This window comes from Anomalospiza imberbis, chromosome 6 (genome assembly GCF_031753505.1).
Source record: "Anomalospiza imberbis isolate Cuckoo-Finch-1a 21T00152 chromosome 6, ASM3175350v1, whole genome shotgun sequence".
Lineage (NCBI taxonomy): Eukaryota > Metazoa > Chordata > Aves > Passeriformes > Viduidae > Anomalospiza > Anomalospiza imberbis.
In genome coordinates this window covers 32,257,679-32,283,101 of record NC_089686.1, presented here as the reverse complement: position 1 = coordinate 32,283,101, position 25,423 = coordinate 32,257,679, and the positions used below count along the sequence as shown (strand labels likewise).

Sequence of the window (25,423 nt, the reverse complement as noted above, 5' to 3'; positions counted from 1 at the left end):
TCTTTATCTCCATAGCTTATGAATACCTACTGGTTAAACTACTACTCCTGTTGAATATAGGTTTGATGCAAATGACCACTTTAAAACTGAAGGTCATGCATTTGCATGGGCTCTGACAAGACTGTGCTGTGGAAGAAAAACATTGTGTTCTTTACAGTAGCATGAAATGAAAAGATTACCTATGCAAAAATAGTTGGCCAATACCAAGTAATTCCAGAAGTGGCATGCATTGGCTAGTACACTTACGTGTTCCACTGATGAGTCTCCAGGGAGGTTGGGAACAGCAAATTTCCCACAGGCTTCTCTGCCCTGTGAAGTGTGGCCACCTGCCATGTTCATCATATTTAGTTCTTTAGTAGTTTCTTTGGACAAGTAAAGGCCTAAGTTACCTCAACTATAGCTCTTTCCTGTGTCCTACTGTATTCCCACCCACCAAGCAAAAAGTGGGTGGACTTAGGCTATGGGTTAACACAAAGCATATGGCTTGCCTTTTTTATTCTAATGACAAGAAAAGCTACAAAAATGCATGCACTAAATTAGCATGAAAGTTTGGCATGGCTCAGACAAGATCATTGGACTGGGCTGCCAAGGCTGTCTTCCCCACAGCAGCAGCAGTTCTCTGTTTCAAACTTTTGGTTAGACCTACTTATATTCATACATAGACATGTTCAGATATAGATATGTGCTCAGAAAACTGTTGGCTTTAAGGTATCTCCTTCTTCCTGCAAGTAAATGAAGAGGTTTCTCCAGGTTGGAACCATCTTTGTTTTTTATAGTTGTCAGTCTTCTCAGCATCTTTTGGAGGCCAGAAGAGTTAAGAGACAAAACTGCAGGACATATGGTACTGCAAGCCCAGGTAAGATCAGATGGGTTACACCGTCAGTGCACTCCCACTACCCCATCTCATTCCAGGCAGGTCAAGCAGACAGTCCTATAACTAATGAGGGCAGAAATTCCTCGCCTCTCATAACAGGCCAGGAGTTCTTTGCTCTCCTTGTTCTCAGTGGGAAAAAATTCAAATATACAGGACTGCCCTCAAAAGAGTAGTGACAAAGAACAGGAGTCTTCATCCTCAGGAAGAGAAGATGTAAAGATTAATTTTCTATACCTGCAGGATGCCCTCACTACACTTCTCATGTGGGTATCTAGCACTCCTGTTACAGCAGCTGCCTTTGCTAAGGGGTGCACAAGACAAGCTGCTGCTGCAAGTAGAGACTGAGGAATCAGTCTTGACCATTAGTTTTAGCAGCATGTTCTGGAAGTTGATTGGGTGCCCTGGCATCAGCTCTTTGATCACCCTGGCAGTTTCAGTTGTGAGAGCCTGACGCACCAGCCCCTGCAAATAGCCAATATGCTGCCTCTTTCCATGTGGAAGGGCTGGGCAAGACTGCAGTCACTCAAAGAGTGTTCCGCCTCGTGCCTGTGTCGAGGGCAGCATGGCTTGGAAGTCTTCAAGGGAAGCTTCAGAATCAAAGGTGCCAGCTGCCCGTGCTGTGACTGCAGCAGTGCGTGCAGGTGGGCCAGAGGTTACACGCAGGGTAACAGCTCAGGTGCACCCCCTCAGTATAGCTGTAATGTAGAGTGCAGAGAAAATCTTGCATAAAAGCCAAATTTGACGCAAGTAACACATCAGTGATTCAGAGATGTATTACAAAACATTAATAAAACCAGCGAACAAAGGTATAAATATAAATGTCCTTGGTGGTTTATTGTTCTTTGTATGTAAGAAGCTTTATTGTACAACTTACACAACTTTAGAATGGAAAAATGGTTAAAAATGTTTACAAAAAAAGCATGTTCTTAGAAAATTATGCTAGCAAAAACATTGGGAGGAGGGAAGCAAAAAAATCTTCAGTGTGCAAACTTTTTATAAAAATAGAAATACTAACTCTACAGGTAGCATTTCATGATAAATTATTTAAATAGCCTATCTACACAATTATGTGATTAACTATTACAATGGCAATGAGAAAAATAATTTATAAAAATACAAGCAATGGTATACAAGATGACAGGAAAAAATATAATACAACATTAGAAATTGTATTTGACTTTTTTTTTTCCAATGCCATTTCCTTTCTGGGAATACATTTTCTGCAAAGAAATTTTTACTATGTACAGCATTAATTTTTTAGTACTACAGTAGCTTTAAAGTTTGTTAGACATTTGAACTCTGCTTGCTCCAAAGGTTTTTCTCAGTCACACAACAATGAGGTAATATTTGTACGTAAAACTTTCACCATGTTAATTTCTTTTTGTTTTTTGAAAAGACAAGGAAATATTATAGGTATAAGGATGCTGTCCCTTCTGTTGGGGAAAACAGTCTTTTAATGTACATCAAGGCCTCTCCCTCTTTTGCAAGGAGCTCCTGAAATTGCCTAGTCTGTGATGAATTCCCTCTTTTGTAGCTGCATGTCACTAGTTCCCAACGGAGCATGCAGTGGCCCAAAGAGCCCATGACATGGTTATTGAGGGCTGTCCTTGTGCCTCCCACTGCAATCTCCTCAGGGCAGCTCTCCTGGCTCTAGGTAAACTGGCTCTGCTGACCAGAGGTAAAGCATCACAGACATTTCCCAGCACTAAAGCATGCTAAGAGGGTGAATGGCATTCCCTCACCTCTAGTGCTACGGATGGGACAGAAACTGCTACTACCTCAAGGGACTTGAATTTTAGCACTGCAGAACAGTTGCCTGCCAGGCTACCAACTGCCTTGCACAAAGAAAGGAAAAGCCAACATTGAGCTCAGACTGAGAAAAACAAACATCCCATTGCCCACACCCTCAATTTTCCTTGCGCCTCAAAGCCTTTATGGGAAAATTGCTCTTTGTAACAAATACATCACCACTATCTGCTCCAGACAAGACTTTTTTTCTCAACTAAACCCTCTCTAGTTTCAGTATAGAACAGAGACAATAAATAATCTGTATTTACAATCTTACAGTCATGAAGACTTGTAACAATGATTAGGTGGATAGTCTTGACGCATCTCTTGTTGTTTTAATCAATAATCCCTCAGTCATTATAACATCAAGAATAGGCAAAAATAAATATTTTACAATTTTATCTACAGGCCCCTTTTCCTCCCCTCTAAAGAAGCGAGGGGTTTAAAACATCTATGGCATGTAGAAAAGGAATGTTTTTATTACATTATTTTTGTGCCTCTTTAACCATAAAAAGTGAAGCATGTGCTGGTTTTCTGAAGGACAGCACAGTGCTAGCTGAGATGGTGGTGCTTTCTGGCACCATATCTGAAAGAACACATTTGAAGGTAAGCAAGACCTGCATCTAAATCAGAAAAAAACAGAATCTAATCATAAATCCCAGTTCTCCCAAAGCTGGTGTGATCCAGTGTACCAGTTTTAATCCTCTTTCCCTCCTGCCATGACAGAAATAAATTTTAGGATATCTGTTTTTTTCTATGTAGTACAGCAACTGATCTAGCTCACCAAAGAATAAGGCTGTGTTTTTATCTAAAAGGTATGACATAGAAAACAATTTCTCCAAGTTAAATGGATGTAAACGAAAGTAGCACAGCCTTCCTTAAAAAAATTCTCTACCCCATAAAGAAAGACCTAGAGTTCCCCCTCCCACCCAAACTCCCTCTTCCCCACACAATGAAAAGTCTTCAGTTTAAGTAGTCCACAGCACATCCAAAGATGTTCTTTTACAAAATGCTACTCCATGGGACCTCCAGTTAGAGAGGCAGTGACACTGCACTGTGATAAACAGCAAACAAATATCTTTCCTACTGAAAGAAGTGTGCTTGTTCAGTGACGATAATTCTCATTTGCAAGACACATTTGTTTCCTTCCACTTCAGCAGAGGTCAGATACCAAGTATGTTCTCACTTTCATTCTCTCAAAAGCATTCTCTTGAGGCAGGTCATGTGTTTCGAGTCCACATTTATGCAGAAAGAAGAAAGGAAGGAATAATATAATGGTCCCAGGATTTGTAAGGCTAAACGTTTCAAAAGGTGCAATTACCAGCATTTTTAAATAGTCTCTGTTTCCAACAATCTTGTGATTATGAATCTGTGAAAAAAGGAAAAGATATATTTAAATATTTATGTGTACTATGCAAGTCATTAACGCCCAGAGACATTTGTAGAGAAAATGGAAAGTACTTTCAATTAGATGCTTCCTGGAGTTAGGCTTCTTAATCTAATCTGTGTAACCATTACATAATGAAGTGACAATTTCAGAAGACTCGGACAGCTGGAACTAGTTGTATGCACTTACCTCTACTAAACTTCAAGACTGCAATACATGGACAACCTTCTACTTTGCTTAGTTTTAAGCAAATCGGCTCTTTACTTGCTAAAGTCAATGTATTGCATTTCTACCTTAGATTTTGTCAGATGTGCTCATCCACTCTAGTCAGCACTTTAAAGAAGAGTCAAGATGTATTTAATTTCTGGAATTCAACATGGATTTCTGATACTTTGAAATAAAACAATAGAAATACACTTGGATTTTATATATTTAATTTTTTTACTGTGAAGAGTTTATCAAGGTGCCCTGTTTCTGCCTGCAGAACTTGTTCGAACCTGAACCATGAAAGAACACAGTTGAACTTTCCCTTTTGGCTCCTATGTCTTATGTTCTTGAACCAATTCATTTATACAGGATCTCTTAACTGTAATGTCATCCTTACCTCTGCATTCATATTTAAGGTCTGAGAAGAACACCATTTCTTGAGAGAAGACAAATAATCCTAGCCGACCACCAGCATAGGTTTTATCGTAGATTGGTCCTGAGTCTGCCATGATTTTCTTTCCTTTATACATTACAACCCTACAAAGAGACAAAAGTTCAGCCATCTTTGACAAGATCCTGTGAGGTTCATCTCCACAGACATCCACTTTTCCTGTGGTATTTACTTCAGATAAAAGGGTGATGCTCACCTGATGTAGCCGGTCTTTGGTCTATGGCTGAGTCGCCATCTGTATGCAGTGAAATCTTTCCAGCCTATGTGACGAGGATCATGCCACAAAGTTCTCACCTGTGAAAGAATGTTTTTTTATCAATCAAAGACCAGAGATAACATAGAAGTTTTTTGACTAAAGCTGCCTTATTATTAAAGGCTGCAAGTAAGTCATTAGGCTCTGTAATAGCCTAAATATAGAAATAATAGAAATCAACTGCACTTAAATTTACTTTTAAAATATGTAAATTGGAAGATACAGCACAATTCCACAAACCATTGATTCACTGCTACTGGAAAGCCTGTCTGCAGTAAGCAACCCTGTTAATTGCATATAATATTTTACTTGATTAGGAAAAATTATGAAGTTTTTGGTCTTTGCCAAGAAGCCTACATGATCAGCATGTGCAGGCCCCCTCTAAGTGTCTAATTTGCTGGAAGAACAGCCTTATGCAGAAGAGTACGTTATCACACTGGAGTACTCCTGTTACCACGTTAAGAGTACTTCAGCATGTAGTAAGTGCCACTCTTACCTGGCCAGGAGTGTTTCCTGTGTGCCACAGAGCATTACGAAGGTGTTCTCCTGGACCAGTGGTGGAATTCACAACTTTGATGGAGAGACCTGAATAGCCCTGAGCTTTGGTTGGTGTGGAGTCCCAGTAAGACTGGGTGATCTGCTTCCACATGACAACATAGAAACGACTGCTAGATTGGTAGCCAAATACAAAGCCAGCATAATCATCATCCCTTTCTGTATTGATAAAGAAGGTACCACTGAAGTCCACAGCATTGAATTCATCAAAACCTATGGGGACATTAAAGAATAAAGTTTTAGATGCTACTCTTTTACAATTATTAAACAACCTTTTAATAGTTACTCAGGTTCTCATCCTCTCCCCTACCACAACTAAAAAACCCAACAAAACAATATCCCACCCCCACGAACAAACAACAACAACAACAAAAAACATCAAACTACCCCAAACAACAGTGCCTGTTAAATTTTTTCCACTTACCTACTGCAAGGCCAGGGTCACAGTTGACTGTCTGAACCAGTTCTTTACCCTGGTGACGAACAACCCAGTTTGGATCATTTTGGGATGTTCCTTTGGGATCCAGAGGAATCATCTGAAATTTTCGGAAATCAGTCTCACTAATTTCCACATTTTCAGGGCAGATATCATCAATGTCTGGCACACTGTCTTGGTCAAAGTCATCTTTGCAAGCATCTCCACGTCCATCACCTGCAAGATAAAAGTAATTTTACTATTTTATTACCACTGCTGTTTGCTTCTGAGTCTTACAGCTTGGGAGTTGAAGTCTGAATTGCAGATCTCTGACTGCCCAGGTACTTGGCAGACACATGACAGAAACCACAGCAGCTACCGTATAAATGCCCTTTCACTCCAGCCTGATAGTGACTTAGGAGTAGTTTGGATATGTGGTCATTTTTACATTGACATTTACTCCTGAGAAGCACTACAACAACATTCTGGGTTTTTTTTTCTGGTACAGACATACTGGGTTTTGGTTACTTAGTTTTGTCCAACTTTAAATAGTATGAAAAAAAATAACATCAAACTATTGGAAGATACTCTTAAAATGTTATTATGATACCGGCTCTCTTACCATCAGAATCAGCTTGATCTGGGTTGGCAACCAATCTGCAGTTGTCTTTGTCATCAGGGATACCATCATTGTCATCATCATGGTCACAGGCATCACCTTTTCCATCCTTGTCATGGTCAGCTTGATTGGCATTGGGCACATAGGGGCAGTTATCAAGGTTATTTTGATGACCATCTTCATCTATGTCCTGGTTGTTGTCACACTGATCACCTATGCGATCAGAATCAGTGTCTTCCTATCAGAGGAGGAAAAAAAAAAAACATTTTAAAAGGCCACTTAAAGAAGGCTGAGACAGGAGTCTCTGAAATAGGAGTCTTAATATATAGAATTAATTGGGATTTCTGCTTTCTTTTTCAAGAGCTAAGATGGATATAGTGGGTGGATTAATACACACTTAAAACTGCCTGTGCTAACTGGTTTTATGCTACTTTAGTCTTGTTCTGGTTTTAATTTGAATTCACAGCATCAGAAAGCAGTGTGATCATCAGCTATCTTGTGCCTTTGCCACATGCCTCTTCTGTCACTAGTCTACCATACTGGATGCAGGGTACTTTATCTCGTGCCTTCCCTGGCAGCAATGCGGTTTTGAGGGCCAAATCAGGGTTGGATTACTCTGTACTTAGTCAGTAGAGACCGTAACATTAGAACAGTCTACCAATGCTTGGTGTTATATCCTCTACACCACAGCTTAATTTTCTCTATCATAAATGTTCTTCATGCCCCCTGATTCATCAGTCAAGACTATTGTTCCCATGGTGGTGACAGACTGCATTAACTAACTAGTGTGCTTGCTGATCACATATTTTAGCCAGTCATTTGCATAATCAGCTCCTGAACTAAGAAAAACAATCCTGTCACCCCTGAGGTTGCCTCACATTTAGCCTAGTAGTCTTGTGAACACAGGTGGGTGACCCTGGTGTAGACGGAAGGCATACCATACACTGTTGGATTAGCTGCTAATTCTGGCACTTGAAATCTAGTATCTCCACTTCTAGAACTTGATTAGGATAGTGTTTGGAAAGCTATTAGTCTTATATTAAAATTTTAAAGTCACAAGAGAAAGGATCTTCCTGAAAGCAGCTGCCTCAAAGGATCTCCAGGCGATTTCTTCCCTCAGGTGAGGAAGTAGTAAAGCAAGCGACAATAACTAAGACATTTTATATTATCCGTTTAAATCCTTCAAGTAACACTGCTTTTAGGCTACATTCCACTGACTTGCATCTGCTTTTCTAACCCTTCAAACATTCCAGTTATGTCCCTGAAACTATTAAACTTAGTCTTTTAACTGACAGGATGTCACAGGCTTTATCTACTTCTGCCTTCAGTTTTTGAATCAGTAAGTTGTGTGAGAGTCTGGATCCGCCTGGATTTTTTTGAAGGTGAATTTTACAAGTGTCAGAATATGACTTTTTCTTAGAGAAAAGCAACTTGTGCTGCCTTCTACTTACTGCTAGAGAAGTTATCTCCTGAAATGCAGTTGGCTTCAAGTTTAGGGACAAAATTTAAAGAACAACTTTGTGTCTAAGTGAACACAGCACTATGGGCTATGAAGATAGTAGTTCCACTACCCACATGTTACACAATGTTCCCAAAGTATTTCATATTTTGTCTGTGAGGATCACCACAAGTGACAAACCTAAGAAAGGTTTAGGCAACAAGCACATGCAGTAGTCTTACAGATCTTCACTACACTACTTTTCAAAAAATACCTAGCAGCTGTTCAAACTCTGAGGGCATGTTATTTAATAAAGGCACCAAATGGGAAAGTGCTAAGAATGATTTGTGACAAGTAAAATTTCAGGTGTAACCCGTTCAAATATTTTCTACAACACACAACATGCTGTATTTTTTAGCACACCAGTCCTCTATTTATATGATTCAAATCCCTTACCTGGTCAGGGTTGTGTTCCAGTGGACAGTTATCACACTGATCTCCAACACCATCCAAGTCTGTATCCCTCTGGTCTACATTGTAGACATACTGGCAGTTGTCCCTTTCATTAAGCACCCCTGTAAAAGTTCATGAATGAAAATCAGACATCTAAATGCTAAAAAGGACTGTATAAAGCCACCACACACTTCTTCATACCTTTTTTAAAGCATTTTGAGCATCATTTGAAAGCTTTGAAACATGACTCATCACTAGCTCTGTCACAGACTTCTGCTTCTATCGCCTCGTGAGAGTGGAGATAGAATTGAACTGTGCCAAAAGGTGTATATTCCAAAGTGAATTTCCATTAGCCCTAACTGTTCCTTCAGTAGCCTTCATGTCTTGAAACCACCACAAGGGAACTTTTGTGCATTCAGGGATGAAATTTTGGTAGGAAATCAGAATTACACTGGGTTCATTTGATTCATGGCTGATTAGAAAACCATCTAAAGGAGTGATCAGAGGCCACCTACCATCTCCATCAATATCTATTGCACATGCATCTCCTTCTCCATTGTTGTCAGTGTCCGTTTGATCAGGGTTGTGATTGTAGGGACAGTTGTCACAGCGGTCACCAACATCATCCCTGTCGTAGTCATACTGCTGTGGGTTGTAGATGAATGGACAGTTGTCCTGTAAAAGTGAGAAAAGCCAAGTTTTAAAAAGAGTCAGATTAAAGCTTTAACCAGATTCTGCTTATGCTTGTACTGCTTTATGAAAGAAGAAATGAAAGATGGGGAAACAGTTAAAACTCAGATGCTACTATCTCAGAACACCCCATTGCTGGCATGAGTGTATGAATGGCTGAATGAAAAATGAAAATTCACTTCCAAAGCTCAAACAGCTGCAGAAAGTTTGTCTGCACAGTTATGCATATCTAAGGTTTCTAGGATAGCTGTCAGTGCCAGCAATTTCCTATGATCCTCTCTTAAGATTAAGGTCAGAAGCTAGACCCCAGCTTTGGGAAGGGGAATGGGAAAGCCACATCCTCAAAGGCTGTTCTTTTCTGTTTCCTTACCCGGTCATCAGGAATGCCATCATCATCATCATCACTGTCACAGGCATCACCAATCCCATCCTTATCATAGTCTTCCTGCCCTGAGTTAGGCAGATTAGGGCAGTTATCCTACAAGGAAAGAATTACACAGAGATGTTCACTCCTGGTATTATTAGAATATAGATTTGAGCAGGTAAAATCTAATCATTAGGCAAAATTGTAACACCTCAATCAGGTAGGAATAACCTTACTGTAATTCTGTCCATTTAAGCTAGTCATTACAGTGATAAGTCTTAGAAAGCCAAAGTTAAATAATTTCTAAAATAAAGATTGGGTTGCTTTTGAGAATCTTACCCTGCTGCTCTTCCCTTGGAGATTGCTATCAGAACAAAGCTGATATAGGTATGGTCTAAATTAGACTCTTCCTAGAACATTTACAATAATCAGGCTTTATTTTTCCCATATCACAAGAATATATAAAGCAATACAGCAACAGCAAGAGCCTCCTAGCAGTGCCTGGACAATGGTATCCCTACACCTCCTCTATCCCTAGAAAGTTTTTTGCAGAGAGCATAGTTTAATAGCTTAGGCTGTTAGAATGGCAGATGGTAAAAGCAGATAAACTTACTTTTTTACAGTGGTAAGTAGCATTGGCAACACAAACCAGGCTCTCATTTGGCCATCCATCCAAGTCAGTATCTTCTCCACAGATTATGCCATTGCCAGCATAGCCTGGTTTACATTCACAACGATACATGGGGTCACTAAAGTGGCCAAGATAATTGCATTTGGCGTTCTTGTTGCAGTCATGTGTTCCATCTGTGCATGGATTACGTGGCTTGCAGACCTAGAAGACCACACAGAAATTAAACCCACTGAAAACATTAATTTATCCCTCACTTTTCCCCCAAAGATTCAAATACATCCTAATCAATCAGGCAAAAAAAAGTCTCATACATGGCTTTCTTCCGGTCCTCAACTCCAGTACCAGTCTTAGCACTAATTATTTTTCTTGTTCAAACCTTATGTATTATCAAATGGAACCAAGCACTAAGATATCTGAGGCACATACTGTTGTATCATTAGTGAATACTGATTTACTCCTGAGTTACTCCTAAAATTATGTGTAACCTCTGAACCCTCCATGGCTGAGGAGGACGATGGTATTTAAAACTCATTTTGATCTTCAAAAGAAACTGGTTAATGCTTCTTCTGTTCTGAATCACAGAAGATGGTGTTTTATTAAATGCTCCAAGTCTTTTTTGCCTAGAACACATAGGCGTTTTCTATTTTTTAGAAACTTTGTGAGATTTCATAACCCAGAACAATTCTCAAATTGACAATACCTGTTTGTTACTCATGGCATCCTCAACACTGCGGCCAAATGGCTGTGTTCCAGTGAAACGTGGTGGGCAAGGCAGACAGTTGTACCCAGGTTCTGTATTCTCACACCTGTGCACTCCGTTGAAGACAAAGCAGGCATCAGGAACCTCTTTGCACTGAAATATGAGTTTGAGATAAAGGAGAACAACAGTTAGCATTATGAAACAGTAATTCTATTCTCCCTTTCCATTTTCTTTTGTTCCCTTTCAAGGACCAAACTATAGTCTTCTTACCTCATCAATATCTTGGCAGTGAATACCATCACCGTGGTAGCCAGCAGGACAGGCACCACACTTCCAGGAACCATCAGGGGCACTGGTGCATGTAGCCCCTGCAAAGCAGGGATTAGACAGACACCCATCTGTGAAACAAGCGAGGAAATGTTATGATAAAGGACACTTTATCATGCTGCTACACTAGCGTATTTGGCTGATATCCTGGTTTAAAATTCTAGCATTTGAGGTTTGCAGACTTTACACTGGTACTTTCAAGATTATCAACAACCTTCAGATGTTTATGGGCAAATGGATACTCACCAATCGGACAGTCCTGTTTGTTGCAGACCTGAGTCCCTCTAGCTTCACCTACACAAGTCTTCCCACCATACTGAGGCTCAGGATTATTGCAGAGACGGCTTCGTTTCTGAAGTCCTCCTCCACATGTCACAGTGCAAGCATCCCATGGAGACCATGGTCCCCAGTTGCCATTAACTAAAGGGAGAAGAAGAGAGAAAACATGTATAGCTTTAAATTCAGTGCTACAACTAGTTTCTACCTGACTAAGGACTTTACTTTTGTAGGGAGAGCAGTACAGACATTGCTCTGACTTAAATGCCAGAATTAATGGACTCCATGGAAGAGGCATAAAAATAGTTTCATCTGAAACTAACCTTTGAGGTTTTACATAGCCCACCTCTATGAAGAATATAGAACAAGCTTACTTAGTAACTACTCAGAACGTTCACTATTTAAGCTACCAATTAGTAGTTACCACCAGGACACACTTACTTGGGCAAGGATCTTTCTGGCAGGCTTTGTTTTCTCTTGCTTCACCCTCACAAGGTTTGCCATTCAGCTGTGGTACTGGAGAGTTGCAAAGACGAATTCTAGTAATGATACCCGTGCCACAAGTGACAGAACATGATGACCATGGTGACCAGTGACTCCAGCCACCATCCTGTTTAACTACAAGAGAGATTTCTGTTATTCATAATTTCTGAAGACTTCAGCTGTACAGCACGCAGGACATAGCCAGTACCAGGACCAAAGACTCTATGTGTAATGGATAGCCTCCTGACTGTCACAGATCAAGTTTTGCAACTAGGGAAATTTCATGCCTAAACTGTCATCACATTTCGTCCTGGGAGCAGTGTCCTAACATGCGCCTGTCTACTGCATTAACTATCTGCTCCCCTCCACCTTGTTAATACAAGTCCTTAAAGCTAGAAGCGAAGGATCCATGCCAGTGGCAGAGCTACATGGTAATCCTTGCTTTTAACATACATCCAATAAAAGCAGCCTCTGTTTTACTACCAGCATGAGTAGATTAAGTACTTACATCTCTTATCACACTCCTGAAGGTGGCAAGTCCGAGTCTGTACAGAGGAGCCTTCACAGCGGTTATTGAGACTGTCACAGGAACGGCCTCTCTGCTGAATCCCATTACCACAGGTCACAGAACACGAGGTCCATTCAGACCAAGGAGACCATCCATCGTCTGCATAGTCGCTAGCTGCAGAAGGATACAGCTCTGAGTAAGACTCCAGGTCTTTTCCATATCTTTTCTCCTACCCCTCTCTCCGCAAAAAAGGACACAACTGCTCTCAGCAGCCATATGCATCTTCCTTTATTGTATGAGATAAAGGCCATGAACTCAAACATTTCAGTATGTTGCATACTGTAGAAAATATCTGAACACGGATCACGTAAGTGATTAGCCTCAAAGACACATCAGATTAACCTATTCAGAAGTACAAGGTTACCCTTGGATATCCAGCTCTGGTATACTGTAGAGCAGCATGAGTCTAGTTAGATGTGGCCAACTGCTACAGGACCGTGAAAGTATTAAGTACTTACGCCAGCACCGAGGGCAGCACTCCCCATCAGGCACGGTGGCATTGGAACAAGGCATGAGAGGACAGGACACTTTCCGGCATATAGTGGCAGAGTTCTATGAAGAATTGTGGGAATTACAGTTACCAAGTGGAATATAAACAATGTTTGGAGTCTGAGTAAATAACAGGGGCCTTTTCTGAAGAACTTTAAGACTCAGTAGCATATCTAAAGCAGAATCCCTTGTATTTAGAGTTAAAATACCACCCAAGGGGTAATCCCAGGTATTTTCCAAAGTTCATCTTGTTTCCATTCTCACCCATTGTTTTTTAGTCAAAAGCAGAAATATTTTGATTCTGCAGAAGTTTACCAGTAGTAGCTAGCAGATGCTGGCTCAAGTAAATGACTATTATGTGATACCCAAAGTACAAGGTCAGATTTCAAAGAAATGATACAAAAATGAAAAGCCAACTTTTTTTTCAGTTAATATGGATTTAAGCTGATTATATGGTAAAGATAAAATGAGTTTAGTGGACTCTGCTCAAGTGCCGTACAATCTATAACTTATAATTAGAGGTTTTTGATCTGTAAGCCAAACAGGCAGGGTAAGAACACCCACCCCCAATCTCAATAAGAGCTAAAGGGCAGTCTGTAGTTTTGCTTCTTGAAGGTAGCAGCTTGGTCAGAAGAATGCTCTCATGATTCCTATTTTAATCTCCCCAAGCAAATTACTAGATTAAGGCAATTACAGCTAACATTGAGTAAACAGTTTGGTAGGAACGAGGCAAATGCAAAAGTCAATTACCATTTGCTGACTACAAGACAAAAGACGTAGAGAACTAAAGAAGCAGACACAGAATTTGAGTTGCCTTGTATTGCACATATACAAATACCTGACTTTTAGTTTCTAAAGAGTGGCATGCTAATTAACCCACTATTTGGTAGACTGGTACCCCAAAGTGCTTTTGCTAAGGTATACTTAAATGGAACTAGCAAATAATTTAAAGAAACCCTGAAACTGTATGTTTTGTGTATATTTACAACATTCAGCAGAAGTGAAACACAAAGCTTAAGTATCTTGCCAGGTGACCCAGGGATTTAAACAACTGAAATCCAAAAGGGATTGCTGTTCCATATAATCTAGAAAAGCTAATAGGACACACCTAGAAACATTTTCTAGCTAAAGAAAAACACCACGAATTTAAGTGCCTTTATTGAGTAGTACAATGTCTTTTTCTACTAAGTCAGCAGGAGGTTCAGTGAGGACAGAAGGCAGATCTAGAAGAGCTGATAGTACTATACATTTGTGATATTGATACTGACTTAGTTTGCTGATGGACTTATGTAAAGAATACAGGCATTCCCCAAATTAAGGAACTAAAACTGTTAATGGCTGTATCAGAGTGATACATATAATTTCAGTTTCATGTAATTTTCTAGAATACTGCTGTTGAGACAAGGTATGGAAGCTGCCTTTATAGCAGAGATCTGGTAGAATTAAATAAACTGAGTAATTCTATGGCTTCTTTAGTATGCCCAGTTCTGTGTATGATTCACTCTTTCTAACAAACAATGCCGTTTAGAAATATCTGTTAATTCCAGCTTGCGAGTTTATATTCAGTTGATTTGTGAATGTGAGGAATCTTACCTGGCAAGTACATTCAGTGCAGCTGTCAATAGTCCACTCCTCTTTATTTTTGTGCAAGACTCCATTATGAATGCACGCTCCAGGAGTGATCTGGACTACTTTGGCAATGATTTCATTTTCTTCAGTCTTGGGCGTGAGAAGCAAAAAGAAGATATTTAGGATTTAATACAGAAATACCCTTTTTTACAAAAGTCAAAGTAAAACTGTTTTGCTGTTTACACAGGCTCTCAAAAGTCAGGTTATAATTAATTCACTAAGTGCTAGTTACTGAAAAGTACCATGAAGTTGACCATCACTTACCACTTTTCGAACTCTGTCTTGAAGTGTTGTAACCATGGACCGTAGTCCTTGCAGTTCCACAAACATATTTGTTAGTTCATCACAAGAAAATCCACAGACTGCTTGGATGTCCTTTGTTTTATGGCCAATGTAGTTAGTGCGGATAGCTGGGCTGGAACCATTGATGGGGTTGTCCAAAGTGATGATTGCACTAGTGGCTAAGAGAAAAAACCAGACGTGAAGTAAATGCCTTTTATATGACATGCATTTATCATTCCAGGCTAACACCTGCTAAACAGCTGCCACCAGCTTCATTAGAGTGCCTGTAGAAATATAATCTTATTTCTTATGCAATGTGGATTTGCATGTCAGCATACTTCTGAGTTCTGTTTCAACTTGTCTTTCTAAAGTAATGAGAAATCTTATTTTTAATAGGTCATTGGACTCAGAAGATTGTAAACTTACAGCTGGAGCAGCCTTTGTTCCGCAGAATAGTTTCCAGAGTTGTTCCAAACACAAACCGCACATTCTGCAGCAGACCCTGTGGACAGAGGAAGAATTACAGCTATTTGCAGCAACTGCAAGGGAAAGAAGTACCACTTGCACTTGGAGAGACTGAAGGTCATGCAAGATCTTACAGAGCAATCTCATGACAGACAGACGGAAAAGTGAAACATATTGCTCTACTCTCCTTAATGAAAACCAGCCCTGCTTCCTAACGGTCTTATCCTTGAGCATAAGGACTTGGCAACTCTCCAGGCAGGAAGGAAAAAACCCATGGATTTCTGAATCTCATATAAGAAGCTGAGCAATGAAGCTGCAACTACCTGTCTGGAAGCTTCAGTGCCTTCTCATTGCTGCAGGAAGTTCCATCCCTGCAAATCTAATGCTTTACCCTTCAAACTCCATTAGTAAACTTTAGGAGATTTAGAAGTCTTTGCTGCTATTTAGGCTCGTTGAGTAGCTAATACACCTTCAAAACAGATGACTGAAAATTCTAGGCAAAATCATAAGTGAAAGTCTTACCTGGAAGTTGTCATTGACTCCCCCTTTGGCAATATGGAGCTTGGCACTGCTGGCCAGGTCCCTAGTGAAGATGTTCTGGATGGGGATGTCCAGTTCAGCGTTCTCCATTTTCTCACACCCCACATAGAGCTGAGCTCGGTCCTCCTGCACAAACAGGGTGATATTCTTCCAATGTCCTGTAGCTAGCAAGACATCCTCTACTGACACTAACTGCTGCTTGCCATCAACAGAAAGGCTCAGGTCCAGGGAGCCTGCCTTGCCATTTGATACTAGACTGAAGACATGACCAGAGCCATCTTTCTGTTCCACAGACAGCAGCGTGCCTCTGCTCTTCTTGGCTTGCCGGAGAGTGGCCAGGAGAATGAAGCCCTTCTCAGCATGGATGGCATCTAATAAGTCTTGGAACTTTGAGTCAGGGACAGCAGGGATGCGACTGGCATCTTCAATGCGGTAAGCAGGGCTGGAGGATTCTGGTCCCTTCACCAGGTACACCCCGGGGGCCCGGCGCCCCGCTCCCTTCCGCATGAAGCCAATGAGCTCAAAGAGATCGAACACGCTGTTATCATCATTCCTGGATTCTGCAGAGAGAGATCAGGCAGGACAAGCTTCATGAGAAAAGGACAAGAGGCTGAGTAGGTGCAAATCTCCCAGGATTACTTAACATTTTGGCTGCTGGTGCACATCGTGCAAGGCACAGTGCCTCACATCAGAGCACAGACAGTAGCTCTGATGGTGCAGCAGTCCCACCAGGAGCTGCTGTGCAGCAGTACATGTGCATTCTTGTACAGGAGCCAGTCGGCACAGGAGTGCCAGGTACCCGCTGACTGACACACGAAGGTAGCAGCCATTCTGGCACCTCATTACACTCGAGCAGCACAGAAATAGACAGCAAAGCCCAATCTGCAATATTCCTATGCTAGGACATGGCAAAGTGAGTTTGCATAATCCAGCTGAGTGACAGCAGCACAGCAGCCGCTTCTCTATGGCACCAAGACGACAGCCTACTACCCCATTCCTTCTTCAGGCAGTTCCTACATCACGTTCTTCCTTTCTTCTGCTCAGCGCAGAGGTAGACAAGCTACACGCTCAAGTTCTGGAGACTCTGCGTTCCTATTTCTCAAGGTTACACAAATTCCACACCAGAGGAAGTTTCCCGTTCCCAACTAGCTGATGCTCAGGTTGAAACGTTTTTGTTCATTGAGAGCTTTGGAGCTCTTTACCACCGAGCACAACTTCATCTGCCTACAACAGGCACCAAAGTTTTTTCTTTTTGCCCCGGTAGCAGCACAGAGCTGGCCTTACCTGCAGTGCGCTTGGTCTCTGAGCCGCCGAGCACGAGGAGAAGGAGACAGAGAGCAGTCGCTGGCCCCATGGCAAAGGTCTGTCTCTGAACCAGCCTGGGGACACACACGAGGAAGGTCACCGCGCTGCCGTCGCACCCACGACCGGCGCCAGCGAGGCTCCCGCCGGCAGGAAGGTTGCGCAGCGGGGACGGTGCAGGTGTCCCCGGCCGCCCTCGGACGGGACAGCGAGAGCGGCGGGACCCGCTTCAGCACTTACCTGCGGGAAGAGCAATCCGGGCGGTCAGCGCCGGCCTCTGGGTACCGGCGACCAATATCCGCGGGCGGTCCCGACTGTCCCGGCGCGGGAGGGCGAGCAGCGGCGGGCAGCTATAGCGGCGCTGCCGGGACTCTGCGGGCGCCGGCCGCCGCGCCCGGCTATAAAGGGATGGCTCGCATTCCTGGGCGCACGGCGGGCCAATCGGCGGCGGCGGGGCAGGAAGCGGGAGGCGGGAGCCGGGTGGCTCCGGGGCCAGGGACAACTTTCCGCAGGGGCCGGGGGGCGGGGGCGGGCGCGCCCCGCGGGCCGGGGGAGCGGGCGGACGCGGAGCCGCAGCCGCCCGGCCGCGCCGCGAGGGGGCGCTGGCCCCTCGGGGCCTCCCGCGCTGCCCGCGGCCCCGCGCGCCGCCCGGCTCCCATCGCCTTGCCCGCCGGCAGCGGGAGCCGCCGCGGGGCCGCCGGGGCCCTCGCTCCCCCAGCCGGCCGTGAACCCCGCCTGGCACCCGCTCCCGCTGTCCCGCCGCCCGCTCGGCGTCCCGGCCCTGCTCTCCGGCCGCGCGCACCGCAGGGGGAGCGCTGGGGGCGCGTCCCGCCGCCGGCACCTAGCGGGGCCCTGGAGGAGGGCTGCGCCCAGACGCCGCTGCCTCCGGCTGTCCCGAGGCGCTAGTGAAAGCATCCTTCACTTAATTAACGCAATTCACTTAATGAGACTTTCTCTGCCTGCCCACTGAGGGAGAGGCAGAGAATATACAATACACAGTTCCAATACACAGCACACAGGACACTTGGGTTCACAAAAGGGGAATAACTTCAATTCTCACTAGCCCTTCTTGCCCAGCCTTGGTGGAGGCGTTTCCCGTGGAGGAAGAGAGGACAGAGGACGGCAGGCTGTAGCAGCAGGGGCCTGCTGTCGCCTTTCCACTCCATCTTTCCTTGTCACTGGAGAAGAGTGTGTGGGGATGACCGTCAAAAAAGTTGGCCTTAGGAATGAAATTACTATCGCCGTAGCACAGCTGAGAGTCTCCCATAGCAGCTTTATTTAATGAATAAAATGACTAACACTACTTCAGCTAAGAATTTCCCATGTAATATGAATTCCAGGTAACAAGAAATCTATAGGTTAAAAGGTAGGTTCCTTACATCATGTCATATTCTGAATGACTAAAAGTGACTTGAGCGTGTGAAACAGCTTTGAAGTAATCAAATTCCAAAAGTGGTTAATTCCTCTGCATTCCCTGGCCTTTGTGTGCTTGGCATGTGCTCCCGTGGAAAGTGGAGTGTCAGTGAATGAGAAGGACCTAGTCAGGCAATTGCGTGTGTGGTGAGGGAAAATTGGAGTGAGCAGTGACTGAGTTGGACTCTGAACTGTGTAAAATGCATCAGACAATTGTGCTGGCTAATGTCTGAGAAGGAATTACTGCACTACAGATTATCCTAGGAAATGCTCTGGGAAATTCTTGACCCAAAGAATGAGATAGCTGCAGAATTGTGTATATTAGGGCAAAGCCAAAATTATTGTCTGCCCTTTTAACTTAGAAGATCGAGTATACCATCTGAAGTAGTTCTCTTTACTGTACAGTGATTCATAGAAGAAAAACCTCAACCATCTCAAGATAAAGAACTGAGACAGAAGAGAAATGATGGTGATGATGAGAGCCATGTCAGTAAAAAAAAACCTAAAAGATCAGCAAGAGAGAGAGCATGCAAGCACATGGACTGCTCTAACCTGGACAGGTTTAACATTTATGCTAGTTGAGATAATTTTTCTCCCTTCTTGCAGTCAGTATTCTCAGCATAAAGCTGAAGAGCATAGTGAATGCAGTATCATATGTCACAGAGTATTTAGCTTCTGTAAGTATAATGGTAGAAAAAGATCAGTTTATCTGTTAACTGTTTGCTGGATAAGGAATTGGTGGATGGTCATATCCAGCGGGTGGTGGTTAAGGGCTCAGAGTCCTGATGGACGTGAGTCCCTCAGGGGTCTGTACTGGGACCAGTTCTATTTAATGTCTTTCTCAGATGCATAGATGAAGGGATAATCCAGCTTGCAGATGACACCAAGCTGAGTGGTGGAGTGGACACACCTGAAGAATGGAACACCATCTAGATGGACTGGGACAAGCTCAGGAACCAGTCCATGGAAATCTCATGAGATTAAACATGGCCAAGTACAGGGTGCTGCACCCAGGTCAGGCAACTCCCAGTATCAACAAAGGCCGGGGATGAACAGATCCAGAGAAGCCCTGCTGAGAAGGACTTGGAGGTGCTGGTGGGTGAGAGGTTGGACATGCCCCAGCCATGGGCACTCCCAGCCCAGAGAGCCAAACGTGTCCTGGGCTGCATCCAGAGCAGTGTGGGCAGCAGGACCAGGGAGGGGATTCTGCCCCTCTGCTCTGCTCTGGTGAGAGCCCACCTGCAGGGCTGCATCAGCTCTGGGGTGCCAGCACAGGAAGGACATGGAGCTGCTGGAGTGAGTCCAGAAGAGGAAGCCACCAGGTTGATTAGAGGAATGGAGCGCCTCTCCCACAAGGAAAGGCTTAAAGAATTGGGACTGTTCAGCCTGTAGAAGGCTCTGGATTGGCTTTATTGTGGCCTTTCACTACCTGAAGGTACAAGAAAGAGAGTAGATTTAGATTAGATACTAGGATGAAATTCTTTATTCCATCTCTGAAAGGCCAGGCTGGATGGGGCTCTGACATTAGGGCCTGCCCTCCACCCCCCCACGCCCCCTTCTGGCTATTGTAAAAAATTAACCCTGTCCTGGCTGAAACTAGGACAGTGGCTAAAGTCAGATGAGAAGGATCTCACCATTTATGACTTTCTGTGGGCTGTCCTCTGTTGATGTTTATTGTCCTGACAGTAAGGAAGCTAATGGTTGCCTACCAAGGGCGGGTAGATACCTGTTGGAGGAGTGTGGATTTCAATGCAGGGCATAATCCTTCCCCTCTGGGGTGGAATTCAGGACATTGCTGTTTTGCAAATCTGTGCCATGTCTGTGAAAGAGTCATTCTACATTAATTCAGGAGTCATTCTAGTCTATTCTAATTTGGAATAAAAAAATACTTTGGTGCCTATGTTCTTGACAAGAATACCTTGCTTATCGGTGTTTCGGTGTTCTTTTTTTTTTTTTTTTTTTTTTTTTTTTTTTTTTTTTTTTTTTTTGCAGGCATATTCTGTGTGCTAATCACAGCTGTAATCTGCCTGCATACACAAGGCAAATTGGGTAGTTCTTGTTTTTGAAGATCTTCCATCAAAATTAGACCTTCTCCCATACCAAAAAAAATGTTTGGGAAGTTGCAGTGTTTCATTAATAGATAGCTAACCCACGGAGCTGAGCCCTTACCCCTTAAAAAACAGAAATGTTTTAATTTCTTCTAAATTGTAGTGGGTGTGCAGCACATTTTTTTGCTAAGAGTCAGATTTTGGGGTTTGCAAAATGTACTACAATTTAAAGAGAAGAGTATACTTTAAATGGATTAACTGGGTGATAAAATTTTCTTGCAGGGTTGCATATGCTTTTGTACTAATGTAATGCCAGTAGCATATTTTTCACCAGAAAGAGTAAAGCCATTCTGTAGTTTTTAAGCCTTTTTTTTTCTCTAGAAGGAGAAAGCATTTATTTTAAAGAAATATTTAAAATTTGCATAATGAACCAAAAAACACCCCCAAACTCTATTCCTGAAATTAAAACCAAGTTGGTTTCTTTTGTCTGTGAAGGCATAAAGAGGAAAACCCTAGTATTCTCAATCAAAAGGCTTTTTCATGTATTTCCTTTGTAAGCAGCAGATGAAAAGTAACTGTAGATATAGGCATCTAGTCTCTGCCTCAGTGAAGTATTTCTAGTCAGTGAATTATTAGAGCATGTATTCAAATTCAAGCACATGGTAGAGTTTCCTTGGTTTTCATTAGAATTCTTGTGGACATACTTGTGGACATGCCTTTTAGATGTTTTATTCAGCAGAGGTGACCATAAGTACATGTTTGTACATTTATATACTGGGACCTTTGATCCTCTGAAGTGAAAGAAAGCTGTTCATTTACATCCGTTAGCAATCTGTGTCCCGGTGTGTTTTTGTGAGTTGTAAACAGACAGCTACAGAGCTTGTATTCCTCACAACATAATCACAAATAAAGGGAAAAAGAGATTTAACTTTTGATCACCTCTCAGAGCATCTCTTGTCTCCATTAATTTCATATTACACAATCAGGCAGGATTGATTATGCACAAGACAGAACATACACATTTTGCCACAACATGAAACCTCACTTGAGCAAAATACCATATCATATACAAATCTTTACCCTCTTCTTTCCTTCTTTTAATTAGGCAGAAGCAATCAATTATTTGAAGATCCAATAGAACACTCTTAAAAATGCTGTTAATTACTTAATATTGCATAATATCTTCCAATCATCAGGAAAAAAGGCATTGGAAGATCTGTGCAATACATAGCTGGGTGTTGCTGGCAGTCATGTGGTAGAAAAAACAAATAACTTGTATATTAAAAAAGGACTGTTCTGTCATTACACAACTTGAAAGATATGTGTTTAAAATAACGAAGAGAATTGATGAATAAACAGTAATGTGCTCATGAGAGGGAAGATTAACTTTGTGCTAGGAAGTGGTGTGCCTGGAGTTTCTTAAAGGCCAGTTGCTTAAAATGGAGTGTCTAGAAGGGACAGATAAATATAAAACAGAAAGCTTTGTTGGTAATTTCCAATGTCCTCTCTGTGTTATCGCAATATGTGTAGCTCTGCTTTTTTTCTACTTGCACAAAAACTGTTAGTGCAATCTCTCTATAGTACAGTCTGTGTTATGAACTTGGTCTAGAATTAACAAGATTAGACAAAGGATGAACTTCACAACTGAGCTGTAAAATAAAGAATTTAGTCATTCCCTTATTCTGCATGAGTTTCTGTGCAGTTTGATGCAGCAGCTCATTAGGAAGAACACAGACTGGAAGAGATTCCATTTCATGTTGAAGAAGAAGACTGAATAACAAATTTGCCTGGTATAGTTATTTTCAGACTTTTATTACAAACAATGCCTTAGGGGCAGGGAAGTAAGATGTCTTGCCAAGAGATTATTTTGAGCAAATAAAATGATCTATGAAATATATGACTAAGAATCCTTGACACACCCCAGCTGAAACTCCCAAGCAGTCTGCTACTAAGTGGAACTGCAAGCTACATAATGTATATACATGAGGTAAAAAGTGCATAGAAAGTATGGGTACTTATTATGTCTAGCCTTTTCTTTATCCCAGAGGTCATAATAGTTGTGTTGAATACTGCAAAGCCTTTCCCATTCCTGTAGATTTTAGATACATCACTAGCCCTGTTGACCTTTGTAGCAGCGTGTGGCTACAGTGATGATCGTGATCCAGGGAGGCCACTACCAGCCACAGACCTGCTTACACAAAGTCAAAAATTCTTCAGAATCAGGTTCTTACATGGCTTTATTAGAAGTGATACTGATTTTGTCTGGGATAGAGTTAATTTTCTTCCTGTTAGCTGGTACAGTGCTATGTTTTGGAATTAGGATGAGAATAATGTTGATAACACACTGCTGTTTTAGTTGCTGCTAGGTAGTGTTTATGTTGATCCAAGGACTTTTCAGCTTCTCACCCCACTCTACCAGTGAGTAGTCTGGGGGGCACAAGAAGCTGGAAAGGGATACAGCCAGGACAGCTGACACTAACTGGCCAGAGGAAAGCTCATACTATGTGGCATCATGCTATACGATAAAATTGGGGAATTGGCATGGGAATGGTGTCTCACTGCTTGGAAACTGGCTGGGCATCGGTCAGTGAGCAATTACATTGGGCATCATTGTATATTTTAATTCTTATAACAGTAATAACAAATAGCAGTATTGTTGTTATTATTTTTCCTTTCTTTTTCTGTCCTTTTTATCTTAACCGACAGATTTTTTTTGTTTTTCTTCTGCATCTCTACCCCATCCCACTGATGGGGGGAGTGAGTGGTTGTGTGGTGTTAAGGTGCCTGCTGGGTTAATCCATGACAGAAGTGCAGCCTGCTGTGACTCATGCTTTCTAAACTCAAATCACATATAGCATTATATCTATATCAATTACAGTTGTCTCCCAAATTGTGTCACTTTAATTACTTTAACTTTTGGGAATGGGAGGAAATTTTGAGAAAGTTGTCTTAGCAGTTTGCTTGATACTGTAGCATTGCCAAGTTGCACAGCAAGTGGAGTAGAGGAAGCAGTTCTGGAGAGAGTCATGCAAGAGCTAAAAAAGTCTGATGTGTAGCACATACTTTCTTCTTTCCCCCGAAAAAATAAAACGAGTATTTGCCACTATCCAGACACCTCTCCATTCTCTGAAATAAAACTCTTATAATATCTGAAAGAGGACAGTCTGACAACTTCAGTAACATTAGAGACATCAAATAATTTGATCTATACTGAGAAATAATTCTTATGACCCTTTTGAGGCTCCAGACTTAGCCTGTAAAACAGAATGAAAGCACAAGCAGTGCTCTGCAACAGCTCAGCCTAGGCATGCTTTCACTCAATATTAGGATGTCCTCTAGGAAATTGCTCTGGTACACATGGGCCTTGAAGTTATAGCCTAGCATATTCTTTTAATAGCCTCACTTTGTTAGCAAGAACTACAACCTAACAAACATGACAGTGAAAGTAGTTCCTAGGACCTGAGAATATATACATCAAAATTACTTTGTCTATGATTTGAACGGGGGTAGATTTATTTTTTAGCCAAATTTTGTAAGGCGATAAGACATCTGTGATCATGCTCTGTGTCTGTTTGAATAGGTCTGTGTAACAAATTGCTCTTTTCCTACCCCCCAGATAACTTTAAAATTGTTTTCAAGCACAGTCAAACACAAATTCAGCAGAGGAGCAACATTTTTAAGAAAGTTCTACCAGGCCCTATGAAAATTGCCATCTGAGTAAGGAAAGACAACCCAAATTGGGATGCCACTCGGAGGGATCTTGACAAACTTGGGAGGTTGGCCTATGCAACCCTCATGAAGTTCAACAAGGGCAAGTGCAAGGTCCTGCACCAGTTTTAGAGCAATCCCAAGCATGAATGCAGGTTGGGCAGAGGACAGATTGAAAGTAGACCTGAGGAGAAGGACTTAGGGGTGTTGATGGTTGAGAAGCTCAGCAATGTGCACTTGTAATCCAGAGAGCCAATCATGTCCTGGACTGCATCAAAAGAAACATGGTCTGCAGGTTGAGGGAGGAGTTTCTTCATCTCTGCTCTGCCTTTGTGAGACCCCACCAAAGTACTGCATCCAACTCTGGGACTTCCAGCATAAGTAGTTTGTGGACCTGCTGGAGCAAGCCCAGAGGTGGGCCATCAAGATGATGCGAGGGCTGGAGCACCTCTCCTATGTAAACAGAGTTGGAATGTTCGTCCTGGAGAAGAGAAGGCTCCAAGGAGACCTTATAACATCTTCCAGTTCTGAAAGAGAGCTTAAAGAGGCTCAAGTACAGCAGACCATTTCCAGTTGCCCAACCTGTTTTTGTAAACATTTTGTTCAATTTAGGTCCACAGCTTCCCCATGCAGCTTGCTTACTCCTCTCTTCTTGTAGAGTTGCTTTCACAGTACAGTGTTCTGTATTGGAAATGACTTTGATTTCTTCTTGTCCTCCACGAGGCACAGAGGTTGGTTGCTGTCCCCTTACAAGGAATCCTGTATGCATGAAAGCCTCCTATCATGTCTTTCCTCAGTCTTCTAGACTAAACAAAGCCAATTTCTTCAATCTCTCTTCATAGTTCATATTTTCTGAACCTCTTCATCTCTACTTTGGACTTTTTCCAGCTTTTCTTTAGCTTTTTTGAAAAGCATGGTTATAAAAACTCTTATGCAATGCAGTTCACTATCTAAGGCCATAATAACACTTAAGTAAAAAAATTAGTCTCTTGTGTATAGAATACTTCTGGTAGCATGTACTAGCATGACAGTAGTCTTCTCTTTCTTTCCTTGAATTTTAGTTTTGCA

The 25,423-nt window shown here is 42.2% G+C and overlaps 1 protein-coding gene and 3 long non-coding RNA genes across 4 annotated transcripts; 2 read left to right on the top strand and 2 right to left on the bottom strand.

Moving 5' to 3' along the window:
- Positions 1 to 1,683: 1,683 nt before the first annotated feature.
- Positions 1,684 to 17,586, bottom strand: THBS1 (thrombospondin 1). Its single transcript, XM_068193090.1, has 22 exons — positions 17,427 to 17,586; positions 17,169 to 17,263; positions 15,867 to 16,444; positions 15,306 to 15,381; positions 14,862 to 15,058; positions 14,562 to 14,687; positions 12,938 to 13,031; positions 12,420 to 12,593; positions 11,870 to 12,046; positions 11,399 to 11,572; positions 11,096 to 11,223; positions 10,826 to 10,978; positions 10,108 to 10,326; positions 9,501 to 9,608; positions 8,956 to 9,115; positions 8,444 to 8,562; positions 6,553 to 6,787; positions 5,940 to 6,167; positions 5,457 to 5,728; positions 4,904 to 5,001; positions 4,654 to 4,793; positions 1,684 to 4,031 (listed from the first exon to the last, which is right to left on the bottom strand). Exons 2-22 carry the CDS (start codon positions 17,236 to 17,238, stop codon positions 4,024 to 4,026), a joined length of 3,534 nt encoding a protein of 1,177 aa, XP_068049191.1. The 5' UTR covers positions 17,239 to 17,263; positions 17,427 to 17,586; the 3' UTR covers positions 1,684 to 4,023.
- Positions 12,487 to 16,147, top strand: LOC137475631 (uncharacterized). The gene is made up of 2 exons (XR_010999992.1): positions 12,487 to 12,615; positions 15,276 to 16,147. It is a non-coding gene; the product is annotated as an uncharacterized lncRNA (long non-coding RNA).
- Positions 17,587 to 18,190: 604 nt separating the features above from the next.
- Positions 18,191 to 24,578, top strand: LOC137475629 (uncharacterized). Its single transcript, XR_010999991.1, has 3 exons — positions 18,191 to 18,552; positions 19,445 to 19,613; positions 24,264 to 24,578. It is a non-coding gene; the product is annotated as an uncharacterized lncRNA (long non-coding RNA).
- Positions 21,365 to 24,022, bottom strand: LOC137475628 (uncharacterized). The gene is made up of 2 exons (XR_010999990.1): positions 22,836 to 24,022; positions 21,365 to 22,771 (listed from the first exon to the last, which is right to left on the bottom strand). It is a non-coding gene; the product is annotated as an uncharacterized lncRNA (long non-coding RNA).
- Positions 24,579 to 25,423: the final 845 nt, after the last annotated feature.